The sequence below is a fragment of the Scomber japonicus genome, chromosome 7 (genome assembly GCF_027409825.1).
Source record: "Scomber japonicus isolate fScoJap1 chromosome 7, fScoJap1.pri, whole genome shotgun sequence".
NCBI lineage: Eukaryota > Metazoa > Chordata > Actinopteri > Scombriformes > Scombridae > Scomber > Scomber japonicus.
This window is the reverse complement of record NC_070584.1, coordinates 31,801,760-31,819,259: the sequence shown is the minus strand read 5'-3', so window position 1 is coordinate 31,819,259 and position 17,500 is coordinate 31,801,760. Positions and strand designations below refer to the sequence as shown.

Sequence of the window (17,500 nt, the reverse complement as noted above, 5' to 3'; positions counted from 1 at the left end):
GGAATAGTCCTTTAAGTGTCCGACTCAATAAACTGTCTCCAGCACTCACACAGCAACATCTAACCTTAGTTAAGATGTAGCAGAGCAGTTTCCATGTATCAGTATATCAGTGTGTGTCATTATATCTGGGGTGGAGGGTGGTGGAGGGGGGTGGGGGGGGCATTTGGAGGTCTTAAGTTGCATTAAGCTTGTCTGTTTTGGTAAAAAAGGGAGGAGAAAGGTCGGTGGGTGGGGAGGGGGGGGGGCTGTTATGAACCACTCCATAAATCTTCACCTTTTGTCAGTTGGAGAGTGTGCCGGTATAGTTGCTCCACTGTACCCCCGACCGTATGACAGTAACCCTATCCCCCCACCCACCCAACCCTCCTCCTCCCCCTCCTCCTCACCCCCCCCCCCCAGCTCTCTTCCATATGTCTACACACATCGATGTGTTACCATAATAATCATCGGGGGTTTGTCGTTTACGTGGGAAGATGAGCAAAGAGTCTGAGGAGTGCCTGGCATGTTAATTATGTCCCACACACACACACACACACACACACACACGGGTCTGGACACATGGTAGAGCAGGGATTGTGTGTCTGTGGGGTGGGGGGTGGGGGGGGGTGTGAGGGTGCGGTGGGGGTCAATGGTTGGTCATTCAGGCAGAGGCAGTGTTATCTGGGCACTGGGCATGGCTGTTGACATGGAGGATGTTTATGACTTGAGTCAGTTTCTGGGAGGTTTATAAATTGTTCTTCCTTATTTAATCACATAATGCAATCTTCATTTTAAGAGGCCAGCTGAGTGAGAGACCTCCGTATTAGCTTTGCAGAGCCAAAGTTGAACTGTGGAGTAATCTAAAACTAGGGCTGGGTATTGTTAAGAACCTCATGATTCGATTCGATATCGATTTAAATGCTTCGATATCGATTCAGTAAAAAGTAATAATTCATTAGAGTACCTGTTGATCATTTTAAAATAATTATTTATTTTAATGCCCATATGAACAGCCATGGTATAACTCATAGCATTGTTGAGCAATAACCATAGACTGTATATAAGAAATGGACGTAACATCCGTGACGATATAAGAAATGGACGTAACATCCGTGACGTCACCCATTGGTTTGTGGACTGCTGCTCGGAAGCCAATAGTTTCTAATCTAGGCAGCGCCATCTTGAAAAATTTCAGGTGCATGCTGGGAAAAATAAAAACATGGATTCTACTTATATGGGCATTGGTGTCATATTTATCACTGAAACCTGGGTAGCTTGGTGACTTTAGTGTCAAAGCTGTTCAATTAAGGAGCGGCCCTTGTAGCCATGGTTACAGCACATGTCATATACCTGCAACATCCCTAGATAGATAGATAGATAGATAGATAGGTAGGTAGGTAGGTAGGTAGGTAGGTACCTCCTACCTCTCTCCTTTCCTTCCTTCCTTCCTTCCTTCCTTCCTCCCTCCATTCCTTCCTTCTTCCTCCCTTCCTTCCTTGACTCGAGGACAACAGGAGGGTTAAAAAATAATAAATAGTAAAATAATAGGTCAAGATAAAATACTTATATACTACATACGCAACCATACACATACATACTCAGTCATACAAAACAGGAAGTGGTTTGAGTCCGACTAGGAACCTTCATTGCATGTCATACCCCCTTTTCTTTCTCCCCTCATTTCCTGTTGAACTGTCCAATAAAGGCAAAAATAATAATAATTAAAGCTGCAAGCAGCGATGAACGGGCACTCACCACCCCATGCATGTCGGTTTACAGATACAATAGGGCTTCGTGCTGGTCAGCGCTCGGGCCCTAATAATTAAAAGATGTTCCAGTAATACCCAGCTGTACTTTCATTATAGAGCTTTACTGTGGTTATGTAACTGCTTTTGGCCCTGTTGTCCAAATTTGGGGATCAGCGGTGAAGGTAAAGGGGTCGAGATCTTCAGGCTCATGTTGTTGTGCAGACCACACACATGTACACACACATGTACACACACCCCCTTTTATGTCTCCAGTACTTTCACTTCATTTCTCCCTTCTTGCTACTCTTCTATCTGCAGTCCCATTCTGTAATTGCTCACCCACACCCTCGCTCTGTTTCTCTACTTCCTGCCGCTGTCCGTTGGGATTAAACGTATTCCCCTAATTGATGGCTTGGCTGCGAGTCTCGGTGGGCTGCTGGAGCCAAGTAGAGGCCAAGACCCATATTCCTATAACGTTAGTGAATTTTTTGTGTGGTCATGTGAACTGATCATCGCTTGCAGCTCAAGTTTTATGACTATAAGCTCTTATCTTTTTTATTTTATATCTTTTTCTTTTACACTCTGGATGGAGATAGTGCCTCCTCATCACGTGTGCTCCACCTGGCGCTCCATCCTAACCCCACAGCCCTGCTTCAGGTCAGCGACCCCCAAGGCTGAAAGGAAACCTGACTCCTTATCTTCTTGATGTTATTTTCTTTCTTTTTCTTTTTTTTTTTTTGCAGCCTTTCCAACTTTCCATTTCAGTCATACCGGCCTACGACACCCGAACCCTTCCAATCTATTCTGGTCTTGTTGAGCTATTCAGTGACGCCATACTACCCCCCCCCCCCCCCCCCCCCCCCCAACTCCTTTCCCAACTCCTCATCCTCACCCTTTCCTCCTCCCCTCTTTGACCACTTGCTTGTCTTTGTCCCTCCCGGGGGGGGGGGGCGCGTTGAGTTTTGCTCGGCCTTCTCAGGGTCTCGTGGGGATTTCGACAGTGTGCCTCCAGCTATGATTGGCATTCAAACCTCTGAGTTCAAGCCCCGACTTTCCCTTATGTTGCTGACCTCCCTGCTCTCAGGGCTGGGGGTGGGTGGGGGGGCGGGTAGACCCCTTAAACCCACCCTAACCTCACTACAGGTGTCCCATCAAGATCTAACCATTGACATTAGGAACAAATGCTGAGCGGATTCTTGAGCAGAGACATGATGGACAGGTGTAAAGTCAGTGATTAATTGATGCTGTCAACTTACTTACTTGGAAGTGAAAGTAAGAAGTTGACAGCGACTCTGCAATAAGTTGCAACTTACACCTCATCCTGACACACAGCGACGGGAGCGAGCTAGAAAAAGTGATTAAAATGCATGAGTTTCCTATCAGCATTCGACATCGCCCACCCCTCCAAAAATCGCTCCCTCTGTCTCTATCTGGACGAAATTTTGCAGCCGTGTCCCGCCCCCTAAAACACTTCTTATTGTCAGGAATCTAAAAATAGCACCAGAAGGTTGTTTACGCCCCTTAATAATTTGATTGGTTTGGAATATACTTGCAATAAAATTGTCATGCTTCATTAGTGCTGGGCGGTATACCGGTTCAATACCGGTTTATATTTTAGTTATGATATGAATTTTTAATGTAGCGCCATACCGGTGTATTTCATTACACAATGTTAGAAATGCTGCGCCCTTTTCAGTGTTGCGCTTCTTGCTGCTCAACAAACAGCAGAAGATGTGTGAGCCTGCCGAGCGAGTTACCATGACGATAGTTCACACATCACTTCCTGGTTTTTAATAATTAGTCAGTAAACTCAGCATCGTCTGACACAGGCTGGAAACTCTGCACTTTTATTTACAGTTAAAACATTTCACTGTGTTTCAGCTTCTGTTAAACTAACGGAGCTGCGGCGGCTTCCTGTCTAAGCTTTTCAAAATAAAACCTTTGTTATTGTGCTCTTCTTATTATCATTAACAAATAAAGTTGGGGCTGTGAAATATGGGAGAAACCCGGAAAAACGGGAATGTTGGCAGCTCTGATATTACTATTAGTGTGAACTCATCATGACAGTAAAATAATCCATCCTGAGTCAGTCTACTGCAGTAGAGTAGTAGTTCCTCTCTCAACCAGTAGAAGATGTTGTGAACACATTTATTTTCCTGTATGTAATCATGTTTTTATTACAAAATACTGGTTATACCAATTGACGCTGGGTTACACTAGTGGACAGTTCAGTGTAAAATGGAAACGATCCTTTTCTTTCTAAACCAGAATGAACCTTTTAATTCTCCTTTCTTTTCCATTTGTTTCACTCTCTCTCCCTCAATCTCACTTAACTCCCCCCCTCTCACCTCCCTTCCTCCTCCCATCCTCCTCCTCCTCCTCCTCCTCCTCTTCCTTAGGCCCCTCGCTTGTGTTTTGGTATTTAATAATGGATGATTGTTTGTGTTTGTCAGGCAGCACGCTCTTGTTAAAGCGCTTTAAGATAACTGCTAATTCCAGCAGGCCTGTATTGATTAGCTGCGCTGGGTGAGGATTGTTTTATAGCCTGAGAAGAACGCCACACACACACACACACACACACACACACACACCCCTCCTCTCCTCCCCTCCTCTCCTCCTCCTTCGGTACCTTCTCCCTCGCCTCTCCTCTCGTCAAGGGTCTCTCTCTCTCTGGTTGAATAATTAATGCTTAACCTATTTAATTAGTGAGATTTGCTCTGAACAGAAGCAGAGTAATTGAGTCCTCAACTCTGTGCGGTCGAGGAGGGAAAGTGTGTGTTTGTGTTTATCTCTCTGCGTGTGTGTGTGTGTGTGTGTGTGTGTGTGTGTTGCTCGTACAGTGATGGCAGCATTAAGTGGCTCACTTCCTCCCTTACAACCCCTCACATGAAACAGCTTGTATGATTTACAGTTTACAGTGCGGCGGCCGTGGTGCTCCTCTTCTACGTAGCTGTCAGTCAGTCGGGATTAGCGAGGTTTGGCATTTGTGGTCAGGGAGGCGTAACTGTTTTGGTATGGCGCCTTCGGAGCATTCTCCATGCCAACCACACTGGCATGGCATGGAGGGCAGAGAGGGTTAGCAGTGATAGGTGAGAGTGCTGACTGTGATATTAATAACCGCTACTACAGACCAAACAATGATGGAGGATTTATTGACCATCTTTGGAGTTGTAATAGAGGCTCAACACCACGACTCTTCTTTCTGATCGAGTGAATCGACGCACGATATGTTTAAGGAGTCACACTGATTAGTTTGTTATCAAAATTATTATTATTATTATTATTATTATTATTATTATTAAGCTTTATTTTACCTCAAAGGACCTTTTTTAGCAGGAATCATCATTTAAAATGCAACAGCAATGCAAATCAATATTCGGTAGATAAATAGAAGATTTAAAAAATGATAAATACAATTAAACAGATTACGATGAAGTTAAAAACATTTGCAATCAATTAAAATAAAGCCTTTAAACAGCTGTAGTGGCGGTAAAAGAATCTAAATTTAAGGCCTTTTTTCCAGATTATTCTAAGTTTAAGGTTCATTGAAAGAGAATAAGTGTATAAAAGTGTATGAAATAATAATTTTATTAACCCTCCTGTTGTCCTCGAATCAAGGAAGGAAGGATGGAAGGGAGGAAGAAGGAAGGAAAGGAGGGAGGAAGGAAGGAAAGGAGGGAGGGAGGGAGAAAAGAAGGAAGGAAAGGAGGGAGGAAGGGAGAAGGAAAGAAAGAGAGAAGGAGGAAGGAAGGAAGTGCGGAAGAAGGAGGGAAGGAAAGAAGAAAGGGGGATGGAGGAAAGAAAGAAGGAAGGAAAAAAGAGAGAAGGAGGACGGAGGAAGGAAGGAAGGAAGGAAGGAGGAAGGAAGGAAGGAAAGGAGGCAGGGAGGAAAGAAGGAAGCAAAGGAGGGAGGAAGGGAGGAAGAAGGAAGGAAAGGAAGGAAGGGAGGAAGAAGGAAGGAAAGGAAGGAAGGGAGGAAGAAGGAGGGAAGAAAGGAGGGAGGAAGGAAGGAGGGAAGAAAGGAGGAAGGAAGGGAGGAAGGGAGGAAAGAAGGAAGGAAGGAACATGTTCTGACAGTTTAGTTATAATCATCTCATCATTTCATCTCTACAAAGCTTTATATAAAAGTAGAAATGAAAATCAATATTAGTGGATTAATCTGATGATGTCTTGATGATTAGTTGGTCTGGTCCTAATTTAAAGCCTGGCTCGTGGTTGGTGGGTTATCTGGTGTATTTCTGGCAGTATTACTGGTTTGACTGGGTTCCACATGGACGGCCAGCAGACTGCACTCGGCTGCATCTCATTGGCTCAGAGCAGTCAGCTGACCTCCATGCCGTCACGTCTTCCTGGGCCAGCATGCAGAGCCTTGGCATGAAAACCCAGAATCAGGGGTCAGTACTATTTATACTCACCTGAGGAGTGGGTCAGGGTGTACAGCCAGATTCAGGACTCACACAAATACACACACACACACACACACACACACACACACACACACACACACACACACACACACACACACACACACGCTCGTAAACGCAATTCACTTCATCTCACTTTTATTTATACAGAGCCAGATCACACAGCAGCTATCTGAAGGAGCTTTACGTATAGAGCAGATATAGACTGGGATCAGGGTTCACACACACCTGCACGTGCACGCCCGCAGGAGTGTGCACGAGCAGAGCTGTTGTTGCATTCCTGCCTGTGAGCTGCAGAGGGGGCTCTGCACATGTGTGGCGCTGGCTCATTTCCTCCCTCCTTCTCTTTTCCCTACCTCCCTCCTACCTTCCTTCCTTCCTTCCTCCGTCCTTCCTTCCTTTCTTCTTTCCTTCCTTCCTTCCTCCCTCCCTCCTTTCCTTCCTTCCGTCCTTCCTCCCTCCCTTTTTACCTCTTCCCTCCTTTCCTTCCGTCTTCCTCCCTTCCTTCCTCCCTTCCTTCCTCCTTTCCTTGCTTCTTCCTTCCTTCCTTCCTTCCTCCCTCCCACCCCTCTCTCCCTCCCTCCCTCCTACACTTCATTTATGCATATATTTACAAAGGTATGCTCTTGTGTCTGCATTTAAAACCATCAGCAACCTTTTTTTAGAACAATTTGATCATGTCAGCAGTTTTTTTAGTCCCTCACTGACAAATGTCTATTTCATAATAAATTAGATTAGATTAAAACCTTTACCTCTCATTCATACTTATGTTTTTTTGTCACATCCTCTGATTCATGCTTAAATGCAGAGTGAATATAGTTTAATAAATGTATATCAATAAAAAAGTATAAATACAAACAAGACAACATACATAACATGCAACTAAAAACACACGAGTTACACAACATACCAGATTAATATCAGACAGTAAAGGCAGTGACAACTAATGAATAGTAGCTTGAGAATATTAGATATCACATACATGCTGAAAATAAAATAACAATATTTTAAAACAGTTATAAATAGTTATAATCTGTTAAAGTATGAAAACATTTTATAGGAGAAGCACTTGGATCATTTCCTCTGTGTAAAGTCATCTGATCGCTGATGTGTGTATCATTTTTTACACTGTAGTATCTTTATATCTGTGTGTGTGTGTGTGTGTGTGTGTGTGTGTGTGTGTGTGTGTGTGTGTGTGTGTTTGTGTGTGTGTGTGTGTGTGTGTGTGTGTGTGTGTGTGTGTGTGTGTGTGTGTGGTGCTCCAGGTAAACCAGTGTATTCATGGAAACAGCAGATATTGAGTTGCAGTGTATTAAAGTTGCATGTAAGCGGGTTGACCTTAACTAGAGTATGACAAATAGCCTCTGCTGCATCATGAACGTAGAAACACACACACACACACACACACACACACACACACACACAGGGAGCAGCTCTGCATCATCAGATACCTGAGTCCTTATTACATTCACACCATTCATCTGAGTCACATTAACACCCCCCTACCTTCCTTCCTTCCTTCCTTCCTCCTTTCCTTCCTTCATTACCTCCTTCCTCCCTCCCTCCTTTCCTTCTGTCTTTCTCCCTTCCTTCCTCCTTTCCTGCCTTCTTTCTTCCTTCCCTCCCTCCCTCACTCCTTCCTTCCTTCCTTCCTTCCTTCCTCCCTCCTTTCCTTCCTTCTTTCTCCCTTCCGTCCTCCTTTCCTTCCTTCTGTCCTTCCATCCCTCCTTCCTTCCTTCCTTCCTTCCATCCCTCCATCCCTCCTTCCTCCCTCCCTCCTTTCCTTCCTTCTTTCTCCCTTCCTTCCTCCTTTCCTACCTTCTTCCTTCCCTCCCTCCCTCACTCCTTCCTTCCTTCCTTCCTTCCGTCCTTCCATCCCTCCTTCCTCCCTCCCTCCCTCCTTTCCTTCCTTCTTTCTCCCTTCCTTCCTCCTTTCCTACCTTCTTCCTTCCTTCCCTCCCTCCCTCACTCCTTCCTTCCTTCCTTCCTTCTTTCCTCCCTCCCTCCTTCCTTACCTCCTTCCTCCCTCCCTCCACAATTTGCTTTTTGAGAGAGAGAGAAAGAGAGAGAGAGAGAGAGACTCTGTACAGTATTGATCTGGGGCAGTTCATTTTCTTCTGTCCCTGGTGAGTTGCTCTGGGGGAAATAGCTAGTTTGTCTCCTGTCATTGTAGCTTCAGAGTTAAAGAGGAGTAAAAAAAAAAAAAAGAAGAAGGAAAAAAAAAAAGAAGAAGAAGAGCATCACAATCAGAAGAGACGTCGTCAGTCACAGAGGAGCTACAGGATCAAACTTCCTTCATTTGAGCATAAAATATCATGTCGTGCTGCACACAGGATTGATGTTTCCTCGTGTGTTATATATATGTGTGTGTGTGTGTGTTTCCTCGTGTGTGTGTGTGTGTGTGTGTGTGTGTGTGTGTGTGTGTGTGTGTGTGTGTTTCCTCGTGTGTTATATTGTGTGGGCTCCCTCTGAAAAAGGCAATATTGATCATTTGCCGTTTACTGTCCCCTGCTCCCGTGTGAATTGCTCTGTGGGAAGTGGTTAATTTGTCTCCTGTCTAGGGGGCTTCTCTCAGTGTGTGTGTGTGTGTGTGTGTGTGTGTGTGTGTGTGTGTGTGGTTAATTTGTGTCCTGTCTTTGGGGGGGCTTAGCTGTTAAATACCTCGCTCTGTCTCAGCAGGGAGACACACACTGATATCATTGATCGTTCAGTTCGATGACAGTAATGCTGGACTGATTGCCAAATAGCTGCCATTAACAATATGAACTCTAATGTAAATAAAGAAGGAGAAAGTTAAGCGTTGCTACGGGAAACGAGGAACTCCCTCTGCTTCACATTTCTTAAATGTTTTTTTTTTTAATATCTATGTATTGTGTTACACATTTTCAATTCTTTATTAAGTAAATTCCCACACATTTACTCCTTTAATCTTTGTGCTGTCCTTGTGTTAAGGAAGGAAGGAAGGAAGGAAGGAAAGGAGGGAGGAAGGAAGGGAGGAAGAAGGAAGGAAGGTAGGGGGGACGAAAGAAGAAAAGAAAGAGAGAAGGAGGGAGGGAGGAAAGAAAGGAAGGGAGGAGGGAATGAAAGAAGGAGGGAGGAAAGAAGGAAGGTGGGGGGAGAAAAGAAAGGAAGGAATGAAGGAAGAAGGGAATGAAAGGAGGGAGGAAGGATGGACATAAGGAAGGAAGAAAGGGGGATGGAGGAAGGAAGGGAGGAAAGGGAGAGAAAGGAAGGAAGGAAGGGGGAGGCAAAGAAGGAAAGAGAGAAGGAGGGAGGGAGGGAGGAAAGAAAGGAAGAAAGGAGGGAATGAAAGAAGGAGAGAGGAAAGAAGGGAGGAAGGTAGGGGGAGGAAAGAAAGAGAGAAGGAGGGAGAGAAGGAGGGAGGGAGAAAGGAAAAGAGGGAGGAAAGAGAGAGAAGAAGGAAAGAAGGAAGGAAGGAAGGGGGAGGCAAAGAAGGAAAGAGAGAAGGAGGGAGGGAGGAAAGAAAGGGAGAAAGGAGGGAATGAAAGAAGGAGGGAGGAAAGAAGGGAGGAAGGTAGGGGGAGGAAAGAAAGAGAGAAGGAGGGAATGAAAGAAGGAGGGAGGAAAGAAGGGAGGAAGGTAGGGGGAGGAAAGAAAGAGAGAAGGAGGGAGGGAGGGAGAAAGGAAAAGAGGAAGGAAAGAAGGACAGAGGAAAGAAGGAAGGGGGAAGAAGGAAGGAAGGTGGGGGGAGGCAAAGACGGAAAGAGAGAAGGCGGGAGGAAGGAAGGGAGAAAGGAAAAGAGGAAGGACAGAGGAAAGAAGGAAGGGGGAAGAAGGAAGGAAGGTGGGGGGAGGAAAGAAAGAGAGAGGGAGGGAGGAAAGAAAGGAAGAAGGAAGGAAGGAGGGAGGGAATGAAAGAAGGAGGGAGGAAGGAAGAGAGGAAAGAGAGAGAGAAGGAAGGAAAGAAGGAAGGAAGGAAGGAAGGAAGGAAGGTAATTGATAACCTCTCTGCAGATTGACTTATTCAAACAGTCTGGAAGCATCTTATATTTTAACTTTATACATAAACTCTGCAATGGTTTAGGAAGGGAGGAAGGTAGGGGGAGGAAAGAAAGAGAGAAGGAGGGAGGGAGGGAGAAAGGAAAAGAGGAAGGAAAGAAGGACAGAGGAAAGAAGGAAGGGGGAAGAAGGAAGGAAGGTGGGGGGAGGCAAAGAAGGAAAGAGAGAAGGCGGGAGGGAGGATAGAAAGGAAGAAAGGAGGGAATGAAAGAAGGAGGGAGGAAAGAAGGGAGGAAAGAAAGGGAGGAAGGAGGGAGGAAGGAAGGAAGGAAGGAAGGAAGGGGGAAGAAGGAAGGAAGGTAGGCGGGAGGAAAGAAAGAGAGAAGGAGGGAGGGAGAAGGGGAAAAGAGGAAGGAAAGAAGGACAGAGGAAAGAAAGGAGGAAGGAAAGGAGGGAGGGAGGAAGGAGGGATGGATGGACGGAAGGAAGGAAGGAGGGATGGAAGGACGGAAGGAGGGAGTGAGGGAGGGAAGGAAGGACGGACGGAAGGAAGGAAGGAAGAAGGAAGGAAAGAAGGAAGGAAGGAAGGAAGGTAATTGATAACCTCTGTGCAGATTGACTCATTCAGTCTGGAAGCATCTTATATTTAACTTTATACATAAACTCTGCACTTTAAACTCCTCCAAATCTAAATGTGAGAGCGTGTGAATTTAGAAAGCTTGTTTGGTTTCCTGTCTCTCCGCTAACGCCTCGTACCCCTGCGTGTACACATCCGTGCCTGATTGCATATGATACTTAAAAGCATATCTGCTCTCTTACAGTTTAGCTTGAGGTTCGTGACCTCGGGGAAGGGGGGGGGGGGGGGGGGGTCTATTTTGGAGAGGATTACCATGCTGCTATTTCCTCACTTATCTCTCTCACATTGAGGCTTGTCTTTCAGAGCATTCTTCCTTTAATGAGTTTGTGCATATAAACGTCGGCTTTGGAACAACGCGGGTTGAATTACCACAATGATGGAGGTTGCGTAATGTGTGTGTGCAAGAGAAAATAGTTAGAGTCGTAACTTGTGACAGTTCTGACTATATTTAATAGTAGAGGCATTAAAAGCTTTCAGTCACACTGTTAAACACATATGGCGTGATCTGGTCTTCATATAGCAGCAGACCAGACACATGTTTAAAGGGAAGTGAGATGTCAAATTGAACTGAAATAATAGATGACATATATTAAGTGTTATATTAATAATGAGCCGAGCTATTATTGGCCTTTGAGGACAGTATAACGGTTGGTCAGTAGGTTTTCTGAATGTTGTAGATTTAGTTTAAAAAGGTAGATAAAGGAATAGATGGTCAGAAAATAATAACAGATTAACTTTATTTAAACTAAACATCTGAATACTTAAATTGCACACCTACCTTCCTTCTTTCCTCCGTCCTTCCTTCCTTCCTTTCCTCCCTTCCTACCGCCTCCCTTTCCTTCCTTCCTTCCTTCCTTCCTCCCTCCCATCCTTCTTTCCTCTGTCCATCCTTCCTTCCTTCCTTCGTCCTTCCTTCCTTCCTTCCTTCCTTCTTTCCTTCCTCCGTCCTCCCTTCATTCCTTCCATCTGTCCTTCCTCCCTCCCTCCCTCCCTGTCTCTTTCTTTCCTTCCTCTCTCTTTCCTTTCTCCCTCCTTCATTCCATCCCTCCTTCCTTTCCTTCCTCCCTTCCTTCTTTCCTTCCTTCCTCTTTTCCTTTCTCTCTCCCTCCCTCCTTCCTTCTTTCCTCCCTCCTTCTTTCCTTCCTTCCTCTTTTCCTTTCTCTCTCCCTCCCTCCCTCCTTCCTTCCTCCATCCTTTCTTCCTTCCTTATGTGTTGTTAGGTATGAGTTCAGGTTTGTAAGCTTGTGTTCAATGTGGTGATGGCTTTGGACATGTGACTAGATCAGACTGCTGTTAGTCTGGTCTTAGTGAAGGACCAGACTGCTGTTAGTCTGGTCTTAGTTAGTCTGGTCTTAGTGAGTCCTTTTAGCTTCTGTGACTTTGAAAGACTTTTATGAGTCCGTGTACCTCTGTGTATATGTGTGTGTGTGTGTGTGTGTGTCTGTTTTTTATGTGTGTGTGTGTGTGTGTGTGTGTGTGTGTGTGTGTGTGTGTGTGTGTGTGTGTGTGTGTGTGTGTGTGTGTGTGTGTGTGTGTGTGTGTGTGTGTGTGTCTCTGTGTGTGTGTTTGAGAGCAGACTCTGCCAGCGGTTCGGCAGCAGCGGCAGATGCCCGCTCCTCCTGGTCGTGATCAGCACTTTAGCTTGCTGCTGCCAGCCCTTCTCCCAACCTACCCCCCACCCCCCCTCCAACCCCCCCACAACGCAGCCCAAAGGGACCAATTAGGGGGCTGGCAGCTGCACCCAGAATGCCACCATGGTACGAGGGTGGGGGTAAGAGAAGGGCAGATAAAACCTAAGGACGCACATGTAGACACGGAGAGGAACGTTGAGTTATTACAGTAAGAAACTAGCGTAGTGGGAGCAGGAAGTGGCCAATTACTGGAGAGAATGATGAAGAAGAAGGAGAAGGAGAAGAAGAAGAAGAAGAGGGAGAGGGAGAGAAAAAGATGGAAAGTACTTGTCGGGGGCTCACGGTGTTTATTTGGAGCTGTCTTCTTCAGAACACCTGCTGGTCCTCCAAAGGATCAGATAGAGGAGAGTGGAAGCCCCTTGGCCCCCCGCCCTCACCAAATTAGCACCCGAGCTGATAAGAGACTCGACCGCCCCTCATCACGCCGTCTACCCCTCCCTCCTCCTCCCTCCCTACCTCTCTCTTTCTCCCTTTTGACCTTTAACCCCCCCCCACCGAACCCTCACTTTTCACCCCAGTAAATGCAGTGCCATGTCAAGAGACGAACCCCTGCCCCCCACCCTCTGTACCCCCACCCACCCCCCCCTCCTCCTCCCGTCACTGAGCTGACTGTGGCCCTGAGCCAGAGTGAACTGTCAGACACAAGTCCTGTAGTTATTCCAGCAGGCCCTCTTCATTACACGCAGACTCAAAGGTCAGATATCAGTATGGTTGCCAAGGGTCATCTGTAAATCTATACTCTACATATTATTGGACACACACAAATCTTTACAGTAACACAAGCAGGCCACTTTCTTATGCTAATTCTGTCATTATATATAAAGTAGTGGTGAAGGCCGAGAGTTAAAAGGCTGTCATTATGGTACCAAAGCAGACGAGGATAGACGAGGATAGCGTGCGTCTAATATAGGAATCCCTTCTTTATTACATTAAAGATCAAAGGAAGTAAAGAGCAGCATGATATATATATTTAAATTTAAAATAAAAAAGAAAGACAAACTCCATTTGTGCTTTAAATTCAAATAAAAACATGACACACACACACACACACACACAGCTAAAAAAATGACAGTATTAAAAGATGAGATGCAGCTATAATAACATGATGTGGAGAGTGTTGCTGTTGCTGTTGTCCTCGAGTCAAGGAAAGGAGGAAGAAAGGAAGGAAGGAAGGAAGGAAGGAAGAGAGGAGGAAACTTTTCAAAACGTTTTCAAAATGTGTTTATGGTCTCAATCGCTAGTTTAAAGCCTTCTTCAATGCAGTATGATGTTCATTTGGGACATTTTGGCCTCCCTGATTTTATATGTGACGATAAAGCAGGGTATGCATTAGGGCGTGGCTACGTCCTGATTGACAGGTTGATTGCCCAATGTCCTCGAGATCCAGCCCTCGCAACCATAGCAACCTCCCCGCTCCGCCCATGGCCCCGCCTCATGCCCATATAAGTAGAATCTGTGTTTTTATTTTTCCCAGCATGCACCTGAAATTTTCAAGATGGCGCTGCCTAGATTAGAAACTATTGGCTTCCGAGCAGCAGTCCACAAACCAATGGGTGACGTCACGGATGTTACGTCCATTTCTTTTATACAGTCTATGACCAGAACTAGTAAAAAGCCTAAAGGGAAAAACAAAAGTAAAAATAAATAAACAAATAAAGCAGTTTCTGACCAAGAAGGTTTAGGCTGAAGCTCATAACACCGACCCCTTTTTTCTTTAGTCATTTAATAGATCCAAATATACATAATAACACAAAACATCCACAACCATAATGCTCACACATCAATAGATCATGCAGTAAGGAGACAACAATGAGTTTGTGCCTAATAACGTAATAATTTATTACATCATCAGCAAAACGTTATTACATTATTGGCTTATTACATTAATAAAAGGAGCCAAATGACTTCATTATCAGCTGTTATTATGTTATCAGTTGCTACACACCTGAACAGTACACCCATATGTCATGAGCTTTAATATGCTATTATAACAGATCCCATGCTTTCTAACATATGTAGGAATGTAGCTGCAGGGATTCCCCCCCCCCCCACCACCCTCCAACACTGATGCTGGATGATCAGGTCTGGCTTGTTAGTGTTGGATAGGATGAGAGGTCAGAGCTCTGTGTCAGCTTCTTCCACCAAACTGAGAGGAACTGTTAGTTTGTGGAGCTGCTTCATGCAAACAGGGAGAGGGTCACGTTGAAACAGGGAACTGTTGACCTAAAGCTGGAAACACACTGTTACTGGAGCATTTGTCTTTAGTAGATAAGAGATAAGGGACCTACCACATTTACTGTACATGCAATAAAATGACCCTTACATACTGTATAATGTAGCATCTTTATGTTTCTGCCATAGCTGAACAGTTACACAAAATATTATCGAAACCATCAATTATCAGATCGCAGGAAGCACAACGTTTATTAAAGGCAAAATGTGTCAAAATACCATTTTACCATTTTACCATTTTACCATTTTACCATTTTACCGACTGATACTAGATACTTTTTGGGGCTGATAACATAGACTGTATAAAAGAAATGTACGTAACATCTTTGACATCACCCATTGGTTTGTGGACTGCTGCTCGGAAGCCAATAGTTTCGAATCTAGGCAGCGCCATCTTGAAAATTTCAGGTGCATGCTGGGAAAAATAAAAGCACGGATTCCACTTATATGGGCATGGGGCGGAGCCATGGGCGGAGCGGGCTGGTTGCTGTAGTTGCGAGGGCTATATCTCGAGGACATTGGTCAATCAACCTGTCAATCAGGACTTAGCCACGCCCCTAATGCTCCCCATATGACATCACTGCACTGAAACACTGGGAATTTATTTTATTGCACAAAAAGAAGAAAAAAAAACAGATAATACAAAAAAGGTTATACATGCAGATTTTTACAATATCAATAACTAACAAAAGAGAAATGTGTTGATAAAACTCATTAGGGCTTTACCTGGTGGCTCTCCTACAGTGAGATATACAATATAAAAACTATATGAGTAAAGAAATACAGACACATACATGCAAAAGCTAAACAAATACAAGTGAAATAAAAAAGGTGGCATTAAGCTTCTATTAGGAAAAATGATTTAATATATATAAAATGCAGCCTATATATCTTTAAAAGAAATATCAGCACATATCAGACGTCATATAGACCCACAAAAAATCCAGTTTTTCAATAAAAATGTAAATAATATGTAAAAATGATGATTCCCTTTAACCCTCCTGTTGTCCGCGAGTCAAGGAAGGAGGGAAGAAGGGAGGAAAGGAAAGGAAAGAAAGAAGGAAAAGGAGGGAGGAAGGAAGAGGGAGGAAAGAAGGAAGGGAGGAAGGAATAAGGAAGGAAAGGATGGAGGAAGGAAGGAAGGAAAGGAGGGAGGAAGGAGGGAAAGAAAGATGGAGGATGTACAGACCGAAGGAAGGAAGTATGTATGTTTCTAAGCCCAAACTTTTAGCCTCCGCTTCCTTCCTCCTTCCTTCCCTCCTTCCTTGCTCCCTTCTTTCCTTCCCTCTGAGTGTAACCAACATCTAAATACACTGGACTCTCCTCTGTGCTGTTCCCTCCTCCTCCTCCTCCTCCTCCCTCCTCCTCCTCTTTCTTCATCTTTTAACACTTTGACACATTCACGATGCTTGTGTGTCCCCTGACGTGCTCGTACATCACCTCCTCGTCTCTCACTCGGAGGCTAAAACAGAAGTCGAGGTGGTGCGTTCGGTGTCGGTGGAGGCCTCCGACCGGCTGACTGGAGTCCATCACTCACTGGCCCAAAAGAATCAGCAGCATGATGGATGCTCCACACGCTGGCATCTGCAACCAGAACCTCGCTCCTGGGTTAAATGTACACCGCTGAGCCACCTCTGCTCCCTGTGCGTGTGTGTGTGTGTGTGTGTGTGCGTGTGTGTGTGTTTGTTTGTGTGTGTGTGTGTGTGTGTGTGTGTGTGTGTGTGTGTGGTGACTGACAAACTGCATGTGTCTCCATCTCGTCAATCATTATGAGGAAACACAGTTGAGCCCCACATTGCATTAGGGCTCACACACACACACACACACACACACACACACACACACACACACACACACACACGCCGGCTCTTCTTTCTCATTATTACTTTATTCTAGTGAGAGAGTGTTTGAGTGTTTGGCCGCCAAGATACACTTCACAACAAAACAATAACACTGTATTTAAAGCTCATATTTAATATTTGAGAATTATTTAACCCTTTAACCTTCCTGTCGTCCTCCCCGGGTCAAATTGACCCCGTCTGTTTTGACTCTTCCTTCCTTCCTTCCTTCCTTCCTTCCTTCCTTCCTCTTTTTCTTTTGCCCTCCTTCCCTCCTTCTCTCTTTCTTTCCTGCCTCTCTCTTTCCTCCCTTCCTTCTTTCCTTCCTCCAATCCCTCTTTCTTCCCTCCTTCCTTCCTCCCTTCCTCCTTCTCTCTTTCTCTCCTCCCTATACGTTCCTCCCTTCCTTCTTTCCTCTGTCCTTCTTTCCTTCATTCCTCCCTTCCTCTTTTCCGTTTTTCCTCCCTCCTTCCTTCTTTCCTTCCTCCTTCCTCCCTTCCATCCCTCCTTCCTTCCTCCCTTCCTTCTTTCCTTCCTTCCTTCTTCCTCTCTTCCTTCCTTGACTCGAGGACAACAGGAGGGTTAAACAGGCAACGTGCACCACAATATTTTTATACCTTAATAGGGGCAACGTTTCCTGGTGGAGATACAACTCATAAAAATCCCAAATATATTTAAAATTATTTGTGGAAATGTTTATTTAACCTTCGTGTCGTCCTCCTGGGTCAAATTGAGCCCGTCTGTTTTGACTGTTCCTTCCTTCCTTCCTTCCTTCGTTCCTTCTTTCCATCTGTCATTCCTTCCTTCCGTCTGTCCTTTCCTTCCTTCTTTCCTCCTTCCTCCCTTCCATCCTTCCTTCCTCCCTCCTTTCCTTCCTCCTTCCTCCCTTACATCCCTCCTCCCTTTGTTCCTTCCTTCCGTCCTCCCTCCTTTCCTTCCTTCTTCCTCCCTTCCCTTCCCTCCTTCCTCCTTCCCTCCCTTCCCTCCTTCC

The 17,500-nt window shown here is 45.0% G+C and overlaps 1 protein-coding gene across 1 annotated transcript in view; it reads left to right on the top strand.

Moving 5' to 3' along the window:
• Positions 1–17,500, top strand: part of LOC128362313 (mucin-5AC-like) — a 50,306-nt gene that overhangs the window by 15,729 nt on the left and 17,077 nt on the right. The window contains exon 5 of the mRNA XM_053323054.1: positions 4,639–4,802. Coding sequence (XP_053179029.1) covers positions 4,639–4,802 — 164 coding nt within the window. The remainder of the gene's footprint in view (positions 1–4,638; positions 4,803–17,500) is intronic.